This window comes from Xiphophorus maculatus, chromosome 1, assembly GCF_002775205.1.
Source record: "Xiphophorus maculatus strain JP 163 A chromosome 1, X_maculatus-5.0-male, whole genome shotgun sequence".
Taxonomy (NCBI): domain Eukaryota; kingdom Metazoa; phylum Chordata; class Actinopteri; order Cyprinodontiformes; family Poeciliidae; genus Xiphophorus; species Xiphophorus maculatus.
Window position 1 is genome coordinate 16,309,574 of NC_036443.1, and position 20,136 is coordinate 16,329,709.

At 37.9% G+C, this 20,136-nt stretch overlaps 1 protein-coding gene across 1 annotated transcript in view; it reads right to left on the reverse strand.

Annotated features, from left to right (window-relative positions):
• LOC102228911 (protein FAM19A2-like) overlaps positions 1–20,136 on the reverse strand; it is an 88,432-nt gene that overhangs the window by 27,438 nt on the left and 40,858 nt on the right. Inside the window, exon 2 of the mRNA XM_005808634.2 lies at positions 16,585–16,685. Coding sequence (XP_005808691.1) covers positions 16,585–16,684 — 100 coding nt within the window. The 5' untranslated portion in view covers position 16,685. The remainder of the gene's footprint in view (positions 1–16,584; positions 16,686–20,136) is intronic.

Below are 20,136 nucleotides of genomic sequence, written 5' to 3' on the forward strand. Positions count from 1 at the left end.
ACAGGAAACAAAAAAGTACAGAGCAACAGAAGGCCAGGAGGGGTGTCCTATTGTTTCCAGACTCTCTCTCTTAGAAATGAAAAAATAACATGAGTTTCTATTAATCTGAACCAAAGTAAGCATAAAACACTCAGTGAGGGCTTGAGTGATTGGTGCTTTAATGCAGCCCACAGAGTATTTACAGTGGTGTTCTGCTAGGATTAGTTGTGTGAGAGGATTAGTGAAGCTGCATTACTGCTGTTTTATTTAACTCACAACAGCAAAAGACTAAAAATGAAAGCCTCTTAAACACATTTAGGCTACATGAGAGGCCTGCCCAAACGTTTAGATAAATCCAATGTTTTCTGCGTCTTTAAAGGCTGGCACCGGAAGGAAACACGCACATGCTTTTTTCACGCACTCAATTTCCTGTTTTGAATCTATAATCTATTTATCGTCTTAAAATTACCCCCAATGTTGCACGTGTGGCGCTCGGAAACACCGTGGTCCTTTAGTTTAGGCATTAATGTTGGTGAGAGTGCAGCATGTGCAGATAACAGGATCAACAAAGTGCGAAATTTACTGAAAGAGGATAGGATTAATGCAAGCAGATTTGTTGGAGGGCGGGGGCACAGAAAAAAAAAAGACAGAATAAGGGAGATTTGCAGATGCAGCACAATAATGCTCTCGTTTTCTATCACACTCTCTTCCCTCACATCAGCATTGATCACAGTGCATCAGTAAAGTAAAGAGCAACTCATCCATCAGTGCATAGCCCTGGAGCTGCTGTTAAGAATACTGAAACGATTTTCCATGGCAAGCCGTCATTTGTGCAAAATCACAATCAAATACACTTAGTTTACAGCATCAGCATGAGCCTTACCCCATCCAGGCTGAAGATCCGGCTCGTCCAGGGTAGCGCATAGGATAACGTCAGTGTTTTATTGTTTTTACATCATTTATTTACAATCACATGTAGCCGAGGGCACCAGAACATTTAGCCGTACATTAAGCTCCTCCAGATTATCCTTTTCAATTTGACAAATGCCTTTTGAATTAGTTTATTTTCAGTGCAGTCACCATAGTAAATCACTGCAATTTTATGTTCTCAAAATCCATTTATAGAGTATGTGTCCCTTCTTCCATGCCAATGAGTCACAGTGTGACACTTTGTAAAGAGCAAACAGGGCTTTGAAAGGCTGCTTTTCTACTTTTTCTTTTTTTAAATATTAAAATGATTCTCCCACCCTCAGGGAAAAACAAACCAAAGATGTCCAAGGTAATTTTTTTTATGATATAAGTGCTTTTCAAATCTATTTTTTTTTTATTGCTTCATGCTTTACAGGTAAAAGACATTGAACAGAATATGCTCATTATAAGTCAATATTTGCAAAAGTACATTGCCTGTTTTCTGCACCAGATCCACAATGCAGATTTCACTAAATTCATCAAGTTATAAATATGAACTTAACCAGATATATATAACTTATACCTATTTTTGTGACGGGTTGCGCTTGACTCCTATTCAGCCACAATCAAAGCAGGCGCAGAAAGATGAAAGAGCAAGAAACATTCCCACTTAATTATAATTTTAAATTCCAAAGGTAATCACACCTTTGTAACAGCCATCAGATTGAAAGATAAGACAAGATCACAGAACAGGTGTAATAGGATGAAATTTTTTTATTAAAAAAGCAACACTTTATTTTTCTTCTCTTGCTAAATTACCACCATCTTTTAACATGGAGTAATTTCTGCATAATTTGCATGACACAAACAGCTTTGGTCTTTGCAAATCCAGTGCTAAAGACTCCGGCTGTCAAGAGGAGAAAACTTTAATAAGAACAAACCAAACATGGCTTACAGAAATTAACACAGGGAGAATCCGAACAAGGAGCAACAACTGGGAAACAGGTAATGCGATGTGTGCAAGTGAATAGGGAGCTATGTATACCCAAGTAGAGATGGAAGTGACAATGCCCACCTAAAACTAGTAGGTGGGCAAATGGAAACAGCTGAGGGGAAATGGAGGCAGAGAATAATCAGGTGATGGAAAACACCTGTGAACAGAACGGCAGGCTAAGACAGGAAAAAATACAAACCCAAGAGCCAGGAAAAGGAAAACTAAATGGGAAAACCTAAAACTAACATGAATCTAATAAACCCAACTCTAATATACAAATAAGAATCCAAAAAAATAAACACTTAGGGATGAACTGTTGCTGCATTGCACTTGTACTCAGTACTGGAAAATTCTGACTTCCTCATCAGAAGAATTGACTGAAACGCCTGGATTTCCCACAGGGAAAGGGGAAGCCACTCCAAGTACCCCTAGTTACCACTTGGGAGATTGACTTCGCTTTGCAACATGGCCACTCTTCATATCAACAATAGCAACATGTGGTGGAAACATGTTTATTTCACAATACGCAGACATGAGAGCACATCTAAAATGAATGTTACAAGTAGCGCCTGCAACTCTGAGCAAATTAAGAGTGCCTTTTGCTAACGGAATGCAAAGCTTAAATGATGTTTGAGAGTAACATCACCCGTAGATCAGACTGCAAAGATATGGACTGCAAACAATGTCTATAGGTGTATTTAGAAAAAGCCAGCAAGAAAACCGAAACGTCTGAATTTGTTTGTCTTTATCATTATGAATATACAATGCATGTTTTATGTTGAGAGCTACATGTCACTGGAAACCACAGAAATGCCATCATTTCTGTGGTTTCAAGATCCCATAGTGATGTGGTCTGCAATGATTTGTCCTTTTGTGAATGGCTGTAGTCGCCTTAAAGAGGATATCCTTTGTGGTCATTTCAAATAGAAACAAGTATCTTCCCTACTTCTCTACTTTTTCAGTGACCAGGATAATATGGGTTGTTGCAAACGAAAGAGGCCTCTTAAATCCACGAGAATCTCAGCGATATCTCTGCTCATGTTTGGCAGACAAACTATTGCAGGATGAGAACATGAACTTGCATCCTCACACTTTTGTACTAGCATACGTCAGGCTTTTATCTAGACTAAGTATGTTATATTTATTATTCATATAGTTTCAAGCAAGCCTGCACAACTGGGAAACTCTGAAAAAAGGCATAACGCAGAAGAGAAGCACCACTTGGGACGGTACACACCTGAACTACAAACACTAAAAAAGCTTGAGGTACAGAAGACTACTGCTGTGTTGTGATGCACAGCATAAAAAATTAAATCACCAATCTTTTTTCTTGCGTTGCACCGATTAAAGTGTGTAACAGAAAAGTTGGATGGATACCTGCCATGGATGGAAGCCAATCTACTGGATTCTAAGATGTCTCCTAAAATTAAAGATAAAAGTTATTTGCAAAGCACCCTCGGCCTGAAGAGAGCTCTTAAATTGACAAAATGTCAGGGGCACTAAGGAGGACTTCTAGTGAGTTTTAGGTTTTAAAAGACGAACAGAAAGGAGAAATATTGTCCATAAAATGGATAGAGCTGTGCTAACAGCAGGCATTGCTCCTCTGTCCTGTTTGATTTTCACATCCTTGGCTCCCACATTTTATGTAGGTTGTTTTGCCAAATCATGCAAATTTATACAAGAAGGCAAACACTGTAAAAGCTCAGAAGCTTGGAAACTGCAGCTCAGAGAGGGAGTTGCACTCCTTAGGTGGCGCTCGGTCCGCCCAGGTGCTTTGCACAACTGAATGGCTGCTATGGGAGGTTTCTCACATGAATGAAAGGTACCACTGTGTTTTTGATGAGAGGAATAACATAACAACATGATGTAAAGCTCAAAAAAGTGAATTTTACGTAACACTGCGCCTTTAAAGGAAATATCCAGATCAAAGCTAACACTAGTGTTCTTTATGTTACCACTGAAGGTCAAGTTAATACCATCTGGAGTAAGTGACTGAGAAAATAATTTGTTCTTCAGATGATCTTGTGAAAAGACAGCAATCTCTGTCTTGCCAGAGGTTAAAACTAGAAAATTAAAAGTCACAAACACTTTTATGTCTTGAAAACATGCTAGTACCCTGATTGATTAATTGGCTTTACCAATTGGTATTGACACTTATTATTGGCAAAAATATGTGCAACAATAGCAATAATGGAAAGTTTTACCATACAGTGGAGGAGTTTTTTTCCAAACTAAAACACAGACTTTCTGTTTTGGATGTGTCAAGTACCACAAAGCTTTATGGCTAAAATAAGGTCTTCTAGTCATTTTTGACCGTAATAACATTTATTTACACTGCACTGTAAATAAATACATAAATTATACTGCAATGCATGTCTACTGAAAGGGGGATCCCGATCTCAATGTGACTTTCTTATGAAACATATCCAAGAGCACTTCAGACGCAGAGTTGGAAATTCAAATGCATACATCTGTAAGTCTGTGTTCCAATGAATACCAAAGACTAGTATTGTACAAACACATAAGAACAAAAGCGCTGTGCCACCCACCAGGCAAATACCTCCAGAGAACAAATTGGAAATTGAATCATAAACTATAAAGAGTCAAGGTTGAGTTCAGCTGCGGAAGAAAAGAGAGACAAGATAGAGGTGGAGAGGGGAAAGGAAAGAACGGCTGCATTAAATAAAAGTTCAGTCTTTTTCTCCTGCACCTGCAGAAATTCACGCTGTGCTACCTGATTGAAATTTCCTGGTTTAATAGCTGTGAAATAAAGCAAAAGTTAGAAAGAGGAGGAAAGGGAGAATATGAAACAGTGGGTAAAGAAGAGGTAATGAGAACAACACAGGAAAGAGTGGAAGTCTTAAAAACTTAAATGACCATCTGATAAGTAAAAGGAATTGTCCTTAGTACAAATGTTAAAACAAAAAAATTAAAAGGAAAGGAAAGGGATTTTTTAAAATCCCTTGGTATAATGGTTGGGGTAAGATGGGCTCTTCTCAATAATTCATATACTATTGATCCAATTTGATTGCAAGTTATAACCATTTTCCAGTATACATAAAAACTCCTTGTTGTTATCGTTAGAGAAGATCAGGAAGAGCGGTTCAAGAAAATAAAAAAGGCACTGGAGATCACATAACCACAAACAATGCAGAATACCATCCGTGAAAACACAACATGTCAAACCATGTAGCATACAGGCTACATCAGCAGAATTTTCACTGGACAGCAAACCTTTCTGCTAAAAAGATCAAAGTCAGGCATCACTCTGGAGCTAAACATCAGCTGACATAATGTGACGTTTTGTATTTGGTTTGGCAATTAAATTAGGTCTTATATTTGGCTTTTGTTGGTGTTTTTTTCATGTTGGTTTATCCCTATAAATTAGTTTCCAAGAGTTGTTTTAGTTTTTAGTTCTCCACATCTTTTCAATATATCTTAATACAAGTGTTTATTTGCATCCAGTCTGCTTTCTTCCTGCATTAAATGGGGTCCTTGAAACCACCATTCCACAGTGAGTCCAGGGTTTTTTCTGAAAAATAAAAAAATAACCTTACATGTCCAGTCCAATGGATCCAATAAGGCTGTAGGATAAACAAATTATTTCCTTTTGCTGAAGGAACTACTGATTTACAAGACTGCATCTATGCAGAATTAGCTTGCAAGCTAAATGGTAATGATTCCCACTAATAAATCCAATCAGAAGGCCCCAATGCGGTAATCTCCCTGCGCACTCAAAGGAAGCTTTTTATTTACACCAATTAGCTCGTGACTAGAACTTTAGACACAGGGTGCTGCAAATGATTACCGTGTTAGCTTTCAGTAAAACTTTCTTTTAACACCGCCCACCAAAAACCTAAAAGGTTTACGTCATACAGCAGTCTCAAACTCCATCCCGCATAACCCAGAGTCCTGCACCTGTTAGGTGTGTCCCTTTTCCGACACGGTTGAATTACACGGTGAAAGTGCCTCACTACCTTGAAGTCAAGCTCTCCAGAGTCCTGTTAATGAGCTAATGTTGGAGCCAGGTGTGCTGAACCAGAGAGACATCTAAAAGTTGCAGGACTCTGACCCTCGATGAATGCAGCTTTAGATCCCTGATATAGTACGATTGAATACTGATGGGCAACAGTGGGGCATTTTTTTAGAAATACTAATTTATCATGTATTTAAATGAAGTAGCAGCATAGTTCATTTAGTTGTGATTGAGCCTTCAGTTCTAAAAGTAAATGACTGGCAGATTTTTAAAAAGTAGGCAGTGATGTAAAAGTGAGCTTTCTGTAGCTCTATGGCCACCATATAAGCATGTTGTTTCTTCAAGACACACCTAATATATTTTGGTTTTCTATCTGCTTGGACTGATTAGGTATTAAATGTACCTGTACCTAATCAGGTACCAAACTTGGTTTTTAAAGTGTATTAAAAGCCCATTAAGAACGTTGGGCTTTAAATACCTTGACCCATTTGACTTTGAGTTCATTATTAATTATTGTGTGTTTTATTGTTGCTGTCCATTTCTTGTTATTTTGTAGATAAAATATCTCACCAACATGAACTAAAAGAAAAACAAATGTTTTCTAACTAGTAATTTTCAGGTTGCCTGGGGACATTTAAACCAAATGACTGTTTTGAGAATTTCATACAGTTCTAACATTAATTGACTTTTTTAGTTGAATTGTTAATATACAACATGTAATATAATCTAGAGATCTGTCAAATTACAGATGCAATATATATAAGATAATATATTTTTTTATTAGTTAGTACTTCATTTTAATCATTCAAGTGATAAATGGTAAGAACTGAGTAGACTGAAATATTTTAAAAGTATATATATATATATATATATATATATATATATATATATATATATATATATATATATATATATATATATTGGTAAGACATACTAGTATATAAAATGTACAAAGTATACAAGTACATAAAAGCTGCCCTAAGACAGGCACAATTACTGCAGACTTTAGTCACAAAGTCGTCAGATGTTTGTGAACTCGACACAATTAAGCACACAGACACTCGTTTTCATCACAAATGCAACATTTGCAACATTGTACAACCCTGTGGTTTTCAAGATGGGCTTTTTTTATGGCAGTATATTTGCAAGCCTACAGGAGAAGCATATCAGTCAATTTCTTGGATATCTTTATCTTAACTTGTTGGGGTATTTGAGAAGAAGCATTTGTGATTGTGTAAAGTAAATGGAGAATGTGTAAGTTATATTTAAAGCTTCCAACTCATCCTTAGTATGTTACACCAGCATATTCCGCATTTGTTTATTTTTTACTGTGGATTTTTAGGCAGAGGCCATGAATCATACTCCTGCAAGCAGAGTGCATCTTAGTGTCTGTCAGGCTTCACCCTTCTACTTTCATAAGACATACATTTTTCCTTGCTCACTTAAAAAACCCAGAAGTAAACACACTCCCTCCCTGCTCTGGATATAAAACATTTTTGCAGCGTTGTCAACTTCCTATTCAATATTTCAGCAAAAAAAGAAAAAAAAAAAAAACAGCTGTCTTGACAGAGAGAAAAAAATGTTTTTCCATCCCTACATTTTTTTTTTAAATTTGTGAAGGTATTGTGTCTGAGAAGAAATGAGCACAGAAGATTATCTCGTGTTTAACCACAGAAGGTCAAAGAGTCCGTTATGAGATGCATTTCTAGCACATTAATAACTACATGGCTTAACACTACATGTGTACCAAGGACACGCTGATTGGCGAAGGTGAAAATATGCAAATTCTGTTGCATTAAAACTTGTAAACAAGAAAAAAGACGGATTGTGAGCCCAAGAGAGTGAAAGCTTGAGGCGATCTAACACATAATTAGGATTAAGAAATGGACAGATTGTAAATAACATGTTTCTCTGAGTAATAAAAGAGCGTTAGCTAGAAACCAGTATGACAATATGCAACGGCCTTAAAATCAATAACTGAGTAAACCAGAGTATGCAAACAACACCCACGTAGAAATGAGCAGGATGTGCAAGCTTCACACAGAAATTCATCCATCCGGATTGGTGGGCTCATGCCCATCTCTAGCGGTCAACAGGTCAGCTTTTGTCTTGTTTTCTAAGTACATAACTTTAAAGTCCTGTGCACTACAGATGAGAAACACATGGATTGAGTTTTAACATAGTAATTAAATACGATGTGACTAATGGCAATAAAAATTCAAAACCTCTGTTATTTATTCTAAAATCAAATATGGACTGGTGTGAATCCTTCATGTGAGAAAGTTAAAACATTATACTGTTGAATTTGGCAGCAGCTCAGAGAATGGAAAGCTACAAACTGTGCTGTTGACAGGGGGCAATTTCAGTGAAGAGTGGTGGCAGATTTCTTTGGATGCAACAAAGCTGCGACTTCTCTCCACAATCGCCCCCGGAGCTCTCACCCTGTCTCTAAGGATGAGCTCATTTACTCTATGGAAAAAGCTCATTTCAACCATTTCTTATGAGGACCTCTTTCTTTTATAAAGCATATGTCATGATCATGTGTGATAAGTGAGGGCAACTGTGACTCAGTCGGAAGATTAGTCATCTTACAATCTGAAAGTTTTGGGGTTTGAGTCCAGCTTCCTCCTTCAACATGCCGATGTGCCCCAGGGCAAGACTCTTAACACTAAGCTGTCTACAAATTTGTGTTTCAGTATATGAATATGTACATGTTTGTGAGTGCAATTGGGTGAATGTGGCTTTGTGGTGCAACACTTTGACTCATTAGTATCACTGGAAACGTGCTACACAAATTCAGTCTATTTAAACCACGGCCGTTAATTGAGAGCTTTGGTCTTGACTCAGAGAGACTGACTGAATCAGCAGCTAGAGTTTGTCTAAAAGTCTCCTCCTCTTATCAGTCATAACCAAGACACCTAGATACTTAAACTCCTTCTCCGAGGTAGATAATGAATACTGGCAGAGAGTGGGCCATCGTTTTTTCCAGCTGAAAAGCACAGCCTGAGATTTGACTATGAACAATTTTAGCGTACACTAAAGATCACTGCTTAAAGAAGCCAAGAGAACCACACTGGCTGGCCTCCTGCAACTTTTACATGTATCTCTACTCCAACACACCTGAGTCAAATAATGAGGTCATTAGCAGGACTCTTGAGAACTTGACTGCACTTAGGATGTGATTCAGCTATTGGATTCAAGTGAGTTGGACCAGGGAGACATCTAAGAGTCGCAGGACACTGGCCCTCGAGGACCAGGATTGCCCACCCTTGTCCTAGGGCGAGGATGAAAATTGTGATCCCCTAAAAGTAAAAGTATCCTTCCTAGCCCTCTTGGCGTCCCCATCCTCCACGTCTCATTGAGAAGGTTTGCCAACCACGCTAGGCTCACAATGTCCAGAGTCTCTCATCTGCTGGCAGCAATGGTGGTTCTGTGTTTATTTAAATTCACACAATGTGTTTTGTAGTGTGAATCATTAAAATGTTTGTTTTACAAACACACACACATCAAGGCCAGTTTGTTCATTAAAATATCAAACATGAAAACAAAAACAGTTTAGTTTTAGCCACAAATTTCATTTGCAATATTTTTTATACTAAACACTAAATACTTGATGTAACTCAATGTCTTTTGACTCTTTCTCACTTACACAACTGTACATGTTCTCCATCTCTTGACCATCTCTTGACCATTGAAGTGACTCTGCAAGGGATTGTTTGAAGGTTTGTCAGCATGAAACATTTCACATTGGGGATTTTTGTAACTTGAATTTTTCACTAGCCATATGGAGCCATGTTGTTGACCAGGCACTGAGTGCAGCTTTGCTGTGGAACAGCCACTAAAGAGGGCAGACAGCTTGTCTCCGCAGATCACATTTGTAGATAGCCTCATTGGCCATGCATGAATGTAGACATATGTGTGTATGTGTGTGTGCATGAGGGTTGGTGGGTTGAATGTTTTGTGTGTTTTTGCATGTGCATTCATATGCACTTTGGTCTAAATGTCCCTCTGAGCTTGTGTAAGGGTGTTGTAGCACCCGTAGCCCCCCTGTGCCTTTGTCCTCATATCTCTTTTTCACCTTCTTGGCAGTCACAATCCCTTTCAGAGCAAGTCAAGTTCTCACTGGCCTCTAATCAGAGGCAATGTATGGTGACGGCAGGCCATAGACTGATAATCAATGACTCGACAGTGTGTGGTGAAGTGATCAGCGTAATCGCTGTTCCGCTTTGCTTCAAAGTCCAAGCCAAGCTGTTTTGCCAAGACTATTGGCAAAGCCACTAAGGCATTTAACCAAGGCCTAGCCTTCGCCTTCAAACAAAAGCTCTTCATTGAAGAAAATCTTTAGTACTCCTAAGGCTTTTTTTAGAGTTCTAAATACATTACAAGGGATGTACAGTTTAAAACGAACAGATGGAGCCGCAACATGAAAAAAACATGATGTATTTCTCAATTCAGTCTTGAAGGCTAAATGTCTGGAGGATGATAAAGGAACAAAACTTATACACACGCATGTATTCACACTTGTACATGTGCTGGAACTTAACCACGGAGACTCTTTTTTTCCCATCTCCATCGTTCTGATGATATTGGTTACTGTCTCACCATAGAAAGCATTGCGCATAAATCTGCCAAAATTATGCTTACATATTTGATATTCATTTCACAATTTCAACCATAAATGCTGGCATGTGTAATAGTCAAATAATGAACCACAACTACAATGACACAAGGAAAAATAAGAGGTCAGACACGTTTAAATACATATGTAGGTGCATAAAGTCTGTCTTGTACTTTGTTTATAAATGAGTTTATTGTTGGTAAGTATCTTGGAGACTCTGGAAACATTAATTTAAATGATCACGTTAATGTGGGGTGTATTATCCTGCGAGAGTAGGAGCTTATTTGATCAGGTTTACTTTGAGAGAGCCAACTGAACTAAATATAACACTGAAGATTGCACTTCTGTTGTGCTACAAGGTGGAATATCAATTTGGCAAGTCATCTCAGGGTTGCTTGCTCTAGATATTTGCACATCCATGTAAACCAGTTTGGAGCTGACAAAAAGAGCAATGAATCTCAACTTTAAAGAAGCCATCAAATACACAAATGAATGAATCTGTTTTTGTGATAAGAGGTTGTGGCATCTATTTGGAGATTAGAGAAAATGTAATTCCTAATTACTTTGCCACTGTTTTGCAAATGGTGTATTCAAACTTATTTTCTGCTATCTTGATTCAATGACATTCTGTGAAATGTTTCCTGGTTAAAATGTGATTGAACAGTTCAGTAAATATGTAAATTGTGATGTGAATATGAATATAAATATACTGACACCATACATAGCCTAAGAGTATAGTGCTCCCATGAACTCTTGATAAATGACAAAGCTATATGGAAGGTAGACATTTTAATAAAGGAACACAATTATCATTAGTTTCTAATCTTATCTACTAACAGGGACAGACTTTTAAGTAATTAGTCTCTGTGTAGCTACACAAGGATCAATTCAAATCTGCAAAGATATCTCATACACCACCACTCCAAATATTTTACATATTTCTCCTTTTATTTTATTTTTATTGGGTAAGGAGGCCTTCTGGACACCTCCCCTCGTTAAACTAAGAGAAGACCCAGAGGAGGCACTATGTTTCTCGACTGGTCTAAGAGGAGCTGGACCAGTTATTTGAGGGGAGGGTAAAGAAGGCAAAGCAAGTGTTGTAACATGTCAATGTTTTTTCCGTAGCTATATTTCTAATATATCCTTTCAACATAAAATTTGCATTTATCCTGGTCATCTACACATACAAGGAAATCAAAGCAAATTCATCCACAAATGTGGTGATGAGAAAAATATTTAAGACATTAAAAAAAGGATTGGCATTTAAAGCCAAGAATCCGGTTGAAATCTGCCAGTATATTAAAAATGCATTCCTGCTATTTTCTAGAAAGAAATATCAGCTGGTCCAATATTAATTGATGGCCTACAAAAAAGATTTTTATTTAGTCAAAAGAATAATGAAGGGTTGTGTAAAGAAAAAAACACTTGGAGTGAGCATCAGAAAACCCTTGCAATACCAGGAAAAGTTTTTCCTATGAAAAGAATAAGTATAAGAATAAGAACAAAACTGCAGTAACTTCTATGCACAATCGGTGCACAATACTCCACTGCTAAAGAAAAACACACACTGAAGCTTAAGGAGAGTTTGTAGCACATGATTTGAACAAGTCAGGTAAAAAGTTGAACCCTGTGAACCGATCTGGAGGAAGATTGGTTCTGCACATCACAGATAAATTACTATGCCAAAAAGTCAAGCAGGCTGTCATACGGCATGCAGTACTGGCAGACAACATATAATTGAAGGCGGGATGAATTAAGCAATATGTTGGGAAATTCTTGATAATAATTTAAAGATGAGTGTGTTTTTCCAAGCAAGTCAATAATCCCAAAAACACAGCAAGGGAAACTCTTAGCCGAACTCAAAGAAAAACCTGCTAGAATTGCCCAATCAGTCGCCGGAGTTGTATCCAAATGAACATCTAGAAAAATCAAAAGATCAGAGGGGGATAGATTTTAAGAGGTTTTTTTTCTTAATTATATTAATACACTTTGGTGTGTTCTACTGACTGCTTGTAAAAATATGCAGATAGGCAATCCACACAAAACATGAACAAAAGGAGGTTGTTTGTTTTTTTGTGTTTTTTTTTAATCCACTTTGCTGCTTTTGTTATATATATATAAAAAAAAACATCCCAATTTTCTCCCAAACCCTTTTTGCATATGGATGAGGGTGGTATTAGGTCACAGAAAATCTCAGTTTTGCCTCAGTGAAAGACGTAATAAAAATGTGGTAGGGAAAATTCTTAACTCAACCTGAAGTTAAGTGGATAATTCCTGGTTTGCTTACAGGTCCAGATGAGTTTCTGTTAAAAGAAGAGATGCACATTTGTCTTCAGAGCTTCTGTGTATTTAAAATGAGTCTATTTGCAGTGAGGTTAGAGGTAATTCTATTTAAAAAAATCACCTATACTTTATTTTCTCTGCAACAAAAATGTCTTCTACAACCTTTTGTCCATTTTAATCCTTCTCTCAGAATTTTTTTTGTTTGGCTATTTTTTAAGCACAAAATCTGTTTCTTACAAGCTTGCAAATCTATCCATAAGATATGATTGGTCAAGCAACTACCAATAACATCCTCAATCAAATTTTTAGCTAAAGTAGTTGCGCAATATTTAAAATGTCAATACATTCACTCAGTTGTATTAGGGATGTGTGTTCATGTATTTGTGTCTGTGTGTGTATGAGTGAAGGCATTGACCTTGGTGTGACTCATCTGTGTGTTCCATAATTATTTGATTACTTGTCTGTTTTTCTGCACCTAAACAACATGCACCTGCATGGTGTTGTTACTCCCTGATTACCAATTACTCTATAATCAATCAACCATTAATGGGAGCACAAACACACCGCTGTAGACCTTGTTAGACAATCAGGCTGAAGCTCCAACTTTTTATTAATGGCCCTAAACAACACTGTTGAAAAGAAATGCTAAAACATCAGTTGAATATAAAACTGTTTAAAAGAAAAATACACAAAAAGTAGAAGCACAGATGGATAATTGATTTAGGCAATATATGTCTTTAAATAGAGGGTATCAAGTATTTTCCAGGCACAAATCAAGTAAATATGTTACCTTCAGTTGTTATGAAAATACTACCTATATGAAACGCGACTCAAAAGACATGTGACATTGCATCACAGCCATATCTCGCACCTTAAAATCAGCACCTGTCTCTTTAAGAACCTCATACCGTATCTGACGCTCTGCCTTCAGCATGTCATCACAGAAATGCTTCTCCATGCTCTCCATTGACAATTTTCACTATTTTTCTTAGGAGCGTTGTAGTTTGTATGACAAGCTTAGCAGATGCAAAGTTCCACCAGATGTTTGCCAATTGCGACTGCTGCTTGTCTGGTGGAGCTGGAAACTGCATCTCTAAGGAGGAGCTATAGGAATCTAGGTGGTGTATTGCAGGAGCAGGTGTTGAGACACCCCTGAATAGCTGCCATAGAAGATTCAAGGAATCCTCAAACATGCATGAATGAGTCAAAGCAACACTCCAAGTGTGTCATTAATAATGGAATGACATTTTAGCATGATATAAAGATCAAAATTATTCCGTAGAATATCCCCCTTCATACCCGGGACTCCAGTTTAGTGCCTTACCTACAATAATTAGTAACAAAGTCAAATAACTATCTTTGAGAAGCAAGTTTTAAATTTTATTCTAAAACGTAATTCAGCTTTTGGATGAAAATCAAAAGATTGCTGTGCCAAAGTTGGCTCCCCATTTTCTCTCGATCCTAACGGTGCCTCTGCACCAAACACATGCTTCTACACAAATGCCTCAAGTAGCAACTGTATTTCAAAATTATGAGACAAATTTCTTTTTGTCTTATCCTGTCACTTTTATATATCTCACACCTCCTGTTTTCAGTGCTTTCACTTCTTTTTGTGGACATCAGCACATCAATGAAAAAGCTTGGCGAAGCACCCCACTATGTGAAAGCCTCTTCCTCTTTTCAACATCCTTCCTTTTATGAAAATATTTGCCCTTGCCTTGTCAAGAAAGTCTCTTTGAGAACACATGATAATGCCTGACAGGCAGAGAACAGGAGAGTCGATCTCACTCACAAACAGACACCAAACACACACACGCAAACATAGAGAGATGGTTATCGGATTCCAGCAAGTACACAAATTCACTATACAGATGCATAAACTCATAAAGATTCATGTTACTAGGCAGTGATAAGACTCAGAAATTCTCAATTTCCTCACAGAACATCAAATGACTCATGCATGTCTCCCTGAAATGGATTATTTTAAAAGAATTGAAGAAAAAGAGTCTGGTAATATCCTATGACGGGAAGCTACTAATGGACCAACTGGACAAGGTAGAGTTTGAAACATAAAACATGCTGACAGCACTACAGAAATTTTTTTTCAAATTTATCTGGTAAAGTCTTGGCTTCTGAAACTGACTCAGAACTGAGCAAGTGAAGGGTTGATTAGAGAAACGTCTCACAACAGCTTGCTGGCATTCTGGCCCGTTCCTTCTGACAGAAATAACGTAACTCAGGATTGTAGGTCGCCCCACTCCCACGCATATTTTCAGATGTGCCTCACAGATCAGGGCTTTGTGATGGCCATGCCAAAACACTGTCTTTATTGTTCTTAGGTCACTTTGTAACCACTTAACAAAACATTATTGTTATTGTCCATTTGGCAGATCAATCTTCGCCCAAGATTTTTATCTTCCAGGCTGATATCTTCAGATGTTGCTTCAGTATTTTAGTGGTATGATGGTTAGACATTCCCATCTTGTCTATACTTGCACATAATTGTTTGAGCAGATGAACATGACACCTTCAAGTATCTGGAAATTGTTCCCAAGGGTGAAGCAGACTTGTGCAGCTCCACAATTCCCTTCCTGATATCTTGGCTGATTTTTTTCCCACTTTGTGTCAAACAAGAAACAGTGTGTTCCAGATGTAGCCTTAAAATACATCCAAAGGTGTGCTTCCTAACACCACCTCTTCATTGTTAACTCCAATTAACTCAAATGTGTCAGTGCACCAATTAGAGGTTTTGAAAGCAATTATATTCCCCTTGGGACAGTAATCAGTCTGTATGTATGCTTCTGAATTCAAATAAAGTGACAATAATTCTTTGTGCCTTTGACTGACAGAAGGTCTCCTCACTATGAACATAGACTCATAGTGTCAACGAAGGAGAAATGCTACAAAGCAATTACTTTATGAAAGCATAACATATTTAAGCCGTCTCTACATCTCGGATGTAGTAAAACAGGATGTGAATGCAGCAGACCACTTCACTTCCCATAATATCAGTTTATGATCCTTTTTCATTTTCAATTTGACCACTAGATCATAAATTTAAGTGTTAACAAAGACATGGGTAATCGTTTATGCAAAATGATACATTTAATTGTCAACTATAAAATTATTTGAAATAGTATAGAAAAAAACTATGTATAAACTTAACAGTCTCTGTTTATTAAAAGAAACAGCATAAACATACAGTAAAAAAACCTGGAATTGATATTCAGATGACAAATAAAATGTGCTGCCAAGTGGATGAAGTTTGTGATTGTCAGCACAACAAGGGTGATCCCTGAGCAAAGATACTAAAACTTTAAACGAGAAATGAACTGCAGAGTTGCTAAGACGCATCCAGGCTCAGTGATGCAGTGGCGCAAGAAGACCATCACACAAGCAGAAACCGCAAACAAATAAAGCTCACCGCTCCTTTTGCTGTAACCCCCGGGTATTTTTGAGTGTCACCTCTGCCATGATTGGACTGCAGAAGCACAAAAGCATCCTGAGCTGGGCAGGCCATTTAGCAGGCCGACTTGTATTCCCTTTCCACTTATTAAATAACTTTTTACTGAGTGTTCGTCCTGGCAAATGGCCCCTGCGATCCCATGTTTCACTGGGGATCTGACCTCGACATTCCGTCGGGTGGAAACAGTCTTTTCACTCCAGCTTTACAACACGTAAATGAAATTGACCGGAGAGGCGCCCCACAGAGGTAATCTGCAAAAGATCCAATACTGTAGGTCCTGTAAAAGCATGCTTGCTGGCTGACAGGAATATTTACAATGAGGACACACACAAACAGATAGGAGGTAGAGATCCATTTACCTGTATGACTTCTGTGTGCATGTGTGAGGGAGGTCAGACAAAGAGATAGCAGAAGACTCCATACACCTACTCCACAAATCCAAAGACCCCGCTCCCGCATTCTGTAAGAAACAGATGAAAGCAGACACCATCAAAAAACGAAATGCATTTTTTTTTCAATCTACATTGTACGCAAAAAGAAAAAACAAAAACACACATATGCAGCTGGAACATTGGTTACTCTGTTATAGAGAGATGCCCTGTTCATATGTTTTGTTTAATAAGTGAGGCAACAATTTTTTTTTTTTTCTTTAACTCTCTGTTTAGGTATAAATCAAAACTTAAATTAGACATTGGCGTGTAAACATTTTGTTTTAAAAGTTGAATATTTAAAAGAATTGTATATTTATTGTGGTGTACATTTTCACATGACTATAGGCGTCTCCTTTAAGGCGGGTGAGGTTTTGATTTCATAAAACAAACAAAACTTTACACATAAACATTTTGAGCAAAAACAATAGGTAACAAGATATGCCATACAGATACATGTATTTGTTTTAACAACTTAAAACATTGGCTAATAATTACATGAAGAATAGTATTTTGAGATATTAATGCACGATGAAAACATTTTTTTCCTTTCTATTCTCCAGTATGCTGAAGCTAAACCAGTATCTCTTGCAGCAATTAGGTATTTTAAGAACAGATTTTGTTTTTGTGTGACATATTACTGTAGGTAATGCACAATGATGGGTACAAACCTTCAAACTGCTGCCAACCTAAATTTTGTCCTATGTTTACCCTGAGCAAGGGGACGCATAGAAATAAAGCGCTTTATATTCCGGGCACCAACTAGGACATAAACTTCCACAACAGGCAAACTCTCTGTCTGCACCACCAGGAGGGCCATTTAGTCTGTGTCTTTGTGTACATTTGTGTGAGGAAATGAAACGAAAAGAAATAGGATAAAGCAAATATAGGAGAAAACATACAAAGTGACAAGCGGCTCGCCATCTGTTGTATCTTCCACATGATTTATTCTCACAAACAAACAAAAACAAAGCGCTGTAGTAGTGCTGGGAGGATGTAAATCTCATACAAACACACTTCTGTTCTGTGGGTTCTCTTGCTTACATCGAAAGAGAAGCCACATCCACAAATGGTAGAGTGGATTATGTTTTGGGCTTTTCTTGACAAGTAAAGTCTAACTAAATGTGCTATTGCTTTCACTTCAGAGCCTCCTGTTTAATTATTAAAAGAAAATAATTAAACAGGCAGGTTGCTTCAAGACAACTGGCTGTGTTGTCTTGATGCATATTTTGCAATACACTTTTAAAAAAACCCAGTTTGCACTATTTCAGAAATAAGAAATAAAGTTATGTTTAATTGAAATTTAAAGTGATAGATCAGACAGACGTAGGGCTTATTTCTAAAGTGAAAGAAAAACAATGCACAAATTTTTAATATTTCATTTATTTTTCTTTTCTTTACAAATATACACACCAGAAATTTTTGGCTTACATTTGTATTCTGCCCTTTATCTGACACAGCTAATTAAAGTCCAGGGCAACCAGTTGCAGTTAGAAGTCACCTAATTAGAAAACAGAGTTAATCTGTGTGTAATTTAACTCGACATAAACTTAAGAAGTGCCAATGCATATCAGCCTGGGTATAATTGTTTAGGGCACATCAAGTGTGTAAAAAAGGTGCTCTGGCAAACTCAACAATGAAACATGAAATAGCTGCAGCATAATGCTGCCACCACCATCCCATAAATGGGGAAAGCCATTCCTGCTATGGGATGGTTTTTGTTACCAGGGAAGCTAGTCAGCTGATGAGAACACAGAGAGAGCTGCATTGCAAAACACTCAGAAAACCAGTCAGCGGTTTGAGACCGTGACAGGGCATGCCCTTCAGGAAGACAGCAAACCAAAACATTCAGCCAGTGCTCCAACCAGTGGTGAGATCAGTGGTTTTTAATCCCAGTCCTCAGGGTCCACCGTCATTCCTGTTTCACTTTTGTTTCTGCTTAAGCACATCTGGTTCAAATAATTGCTTTGCCTTCCCAGTATGCCATAAACGGCCTCTGATGATGCCCGTTAATCACCCATTCATTTAGGTCAGGCGTGTAGCAGCTGGTAAACACCAAACAAATGCAGGACAGGTCCTGAGGGTCAACATTCAAAACCCCTGCTTTGGATCAAAGCATATTCTGAAGTTGAAAAGGCAAAGTCAAAGTCCTGGCTTAAATCCAACAGAGGATTTCCATCAAGACTTAAAGGTTGATGTTCGGAGATGAACAAAAGAGGGTAAAAATATTAAAACTGGTAGAGACATATCCCAAAATACCATCAAAATTCCACATTATATATTTAGTTTTCACTTGTCTGGCACATTATTTCTTGCAGCCAAGCAACAGGCAGGGAATCGTGAGGGAAATAAAAGGAAACAATGTAAAAAAAAAGAAGCAAAGTGTGAACATGTTTTGTAATGTTATGTCAAAAGTGCTTTTTTTAAAGTGTGTCTAAAGATAGAACCAATACACTAGATGTTTTTTATGTTTAACCTCCATATATATTTTTCTTTTATAATTTTGAATTTCAGAAACATTCTGGCACACAAAATCCCAATAAAATACACCAAAGTTTTTAGTTGTAATGGAAGAAAAGGTGAACAAGTTCAAGGAGTTCTGAACCCTTTTCCCAGGCTCTGTATTTTGTCGCCGTTTAAATGTCTCTCTTAGCGCTGATTTACTTTTCCTGTAAACTCTGAAAAGGTGCCACAGAAGAAAAAGAGCACATTTCCGCGAAACACTCTTGAAAGGATTTGTGCCGATTTGAGTAAACCAAACTTTGCGGGTCTGTGAAAGTGAGCAGATTAACTCTGTTGTGGATGAGATTACACACACCTGGCCGGACCCAAGTATGAGGATACGAGTTCACCCCTGCACACGCACAGTGTTCAGACACACACACTTTCTTTGTGCATGCGTTTCTCTTTGCCCTGAGGAAGTGTGTGTTAAGCCCTGGCTTGAGTTAGGAGCTTGGTGCATGACTCATCTGGCCATTACAGACAGGCATTTTTTAGCAATAAAAAGCTGCACAACTAGAGAGACTAGACCAAGGTTTTATGAAGTTAGAGTCCATCACACATTTGCCGACAAACACATACAGAGTCAAAAACTGCCACCACAGAAAAACCTATGAAGTGATTAACAACATTCATCTCTTATAGGCTCTGCTGCTAAACAATGCCGATGTTTTGACATGTAAGAGACCCAGCTACGGATTGCTGCAGGTGCCACTGCCAATCGCTTTTCATAAACCGAATGCATTGTCTGTTTTCCTCTTCTCTCTCGTTTGTTTCCTCCTCTTGTCTCCTCCGGTTGTCCCATATCACTCCCTCTACTCTCACCCTCTTCTTACCATTCCCACCTATGCTCTGCAAGAAGTAAATAATTAGGAAACAAAGCAGAAACGCTGCCAGCTTCCTCCCCAGCTCATTTAGAACCACAGCGGTGTTTGTGATCATGCAGTGCCACTTCATTATGGCTGGTTGTGGGTCTGTCTGCCG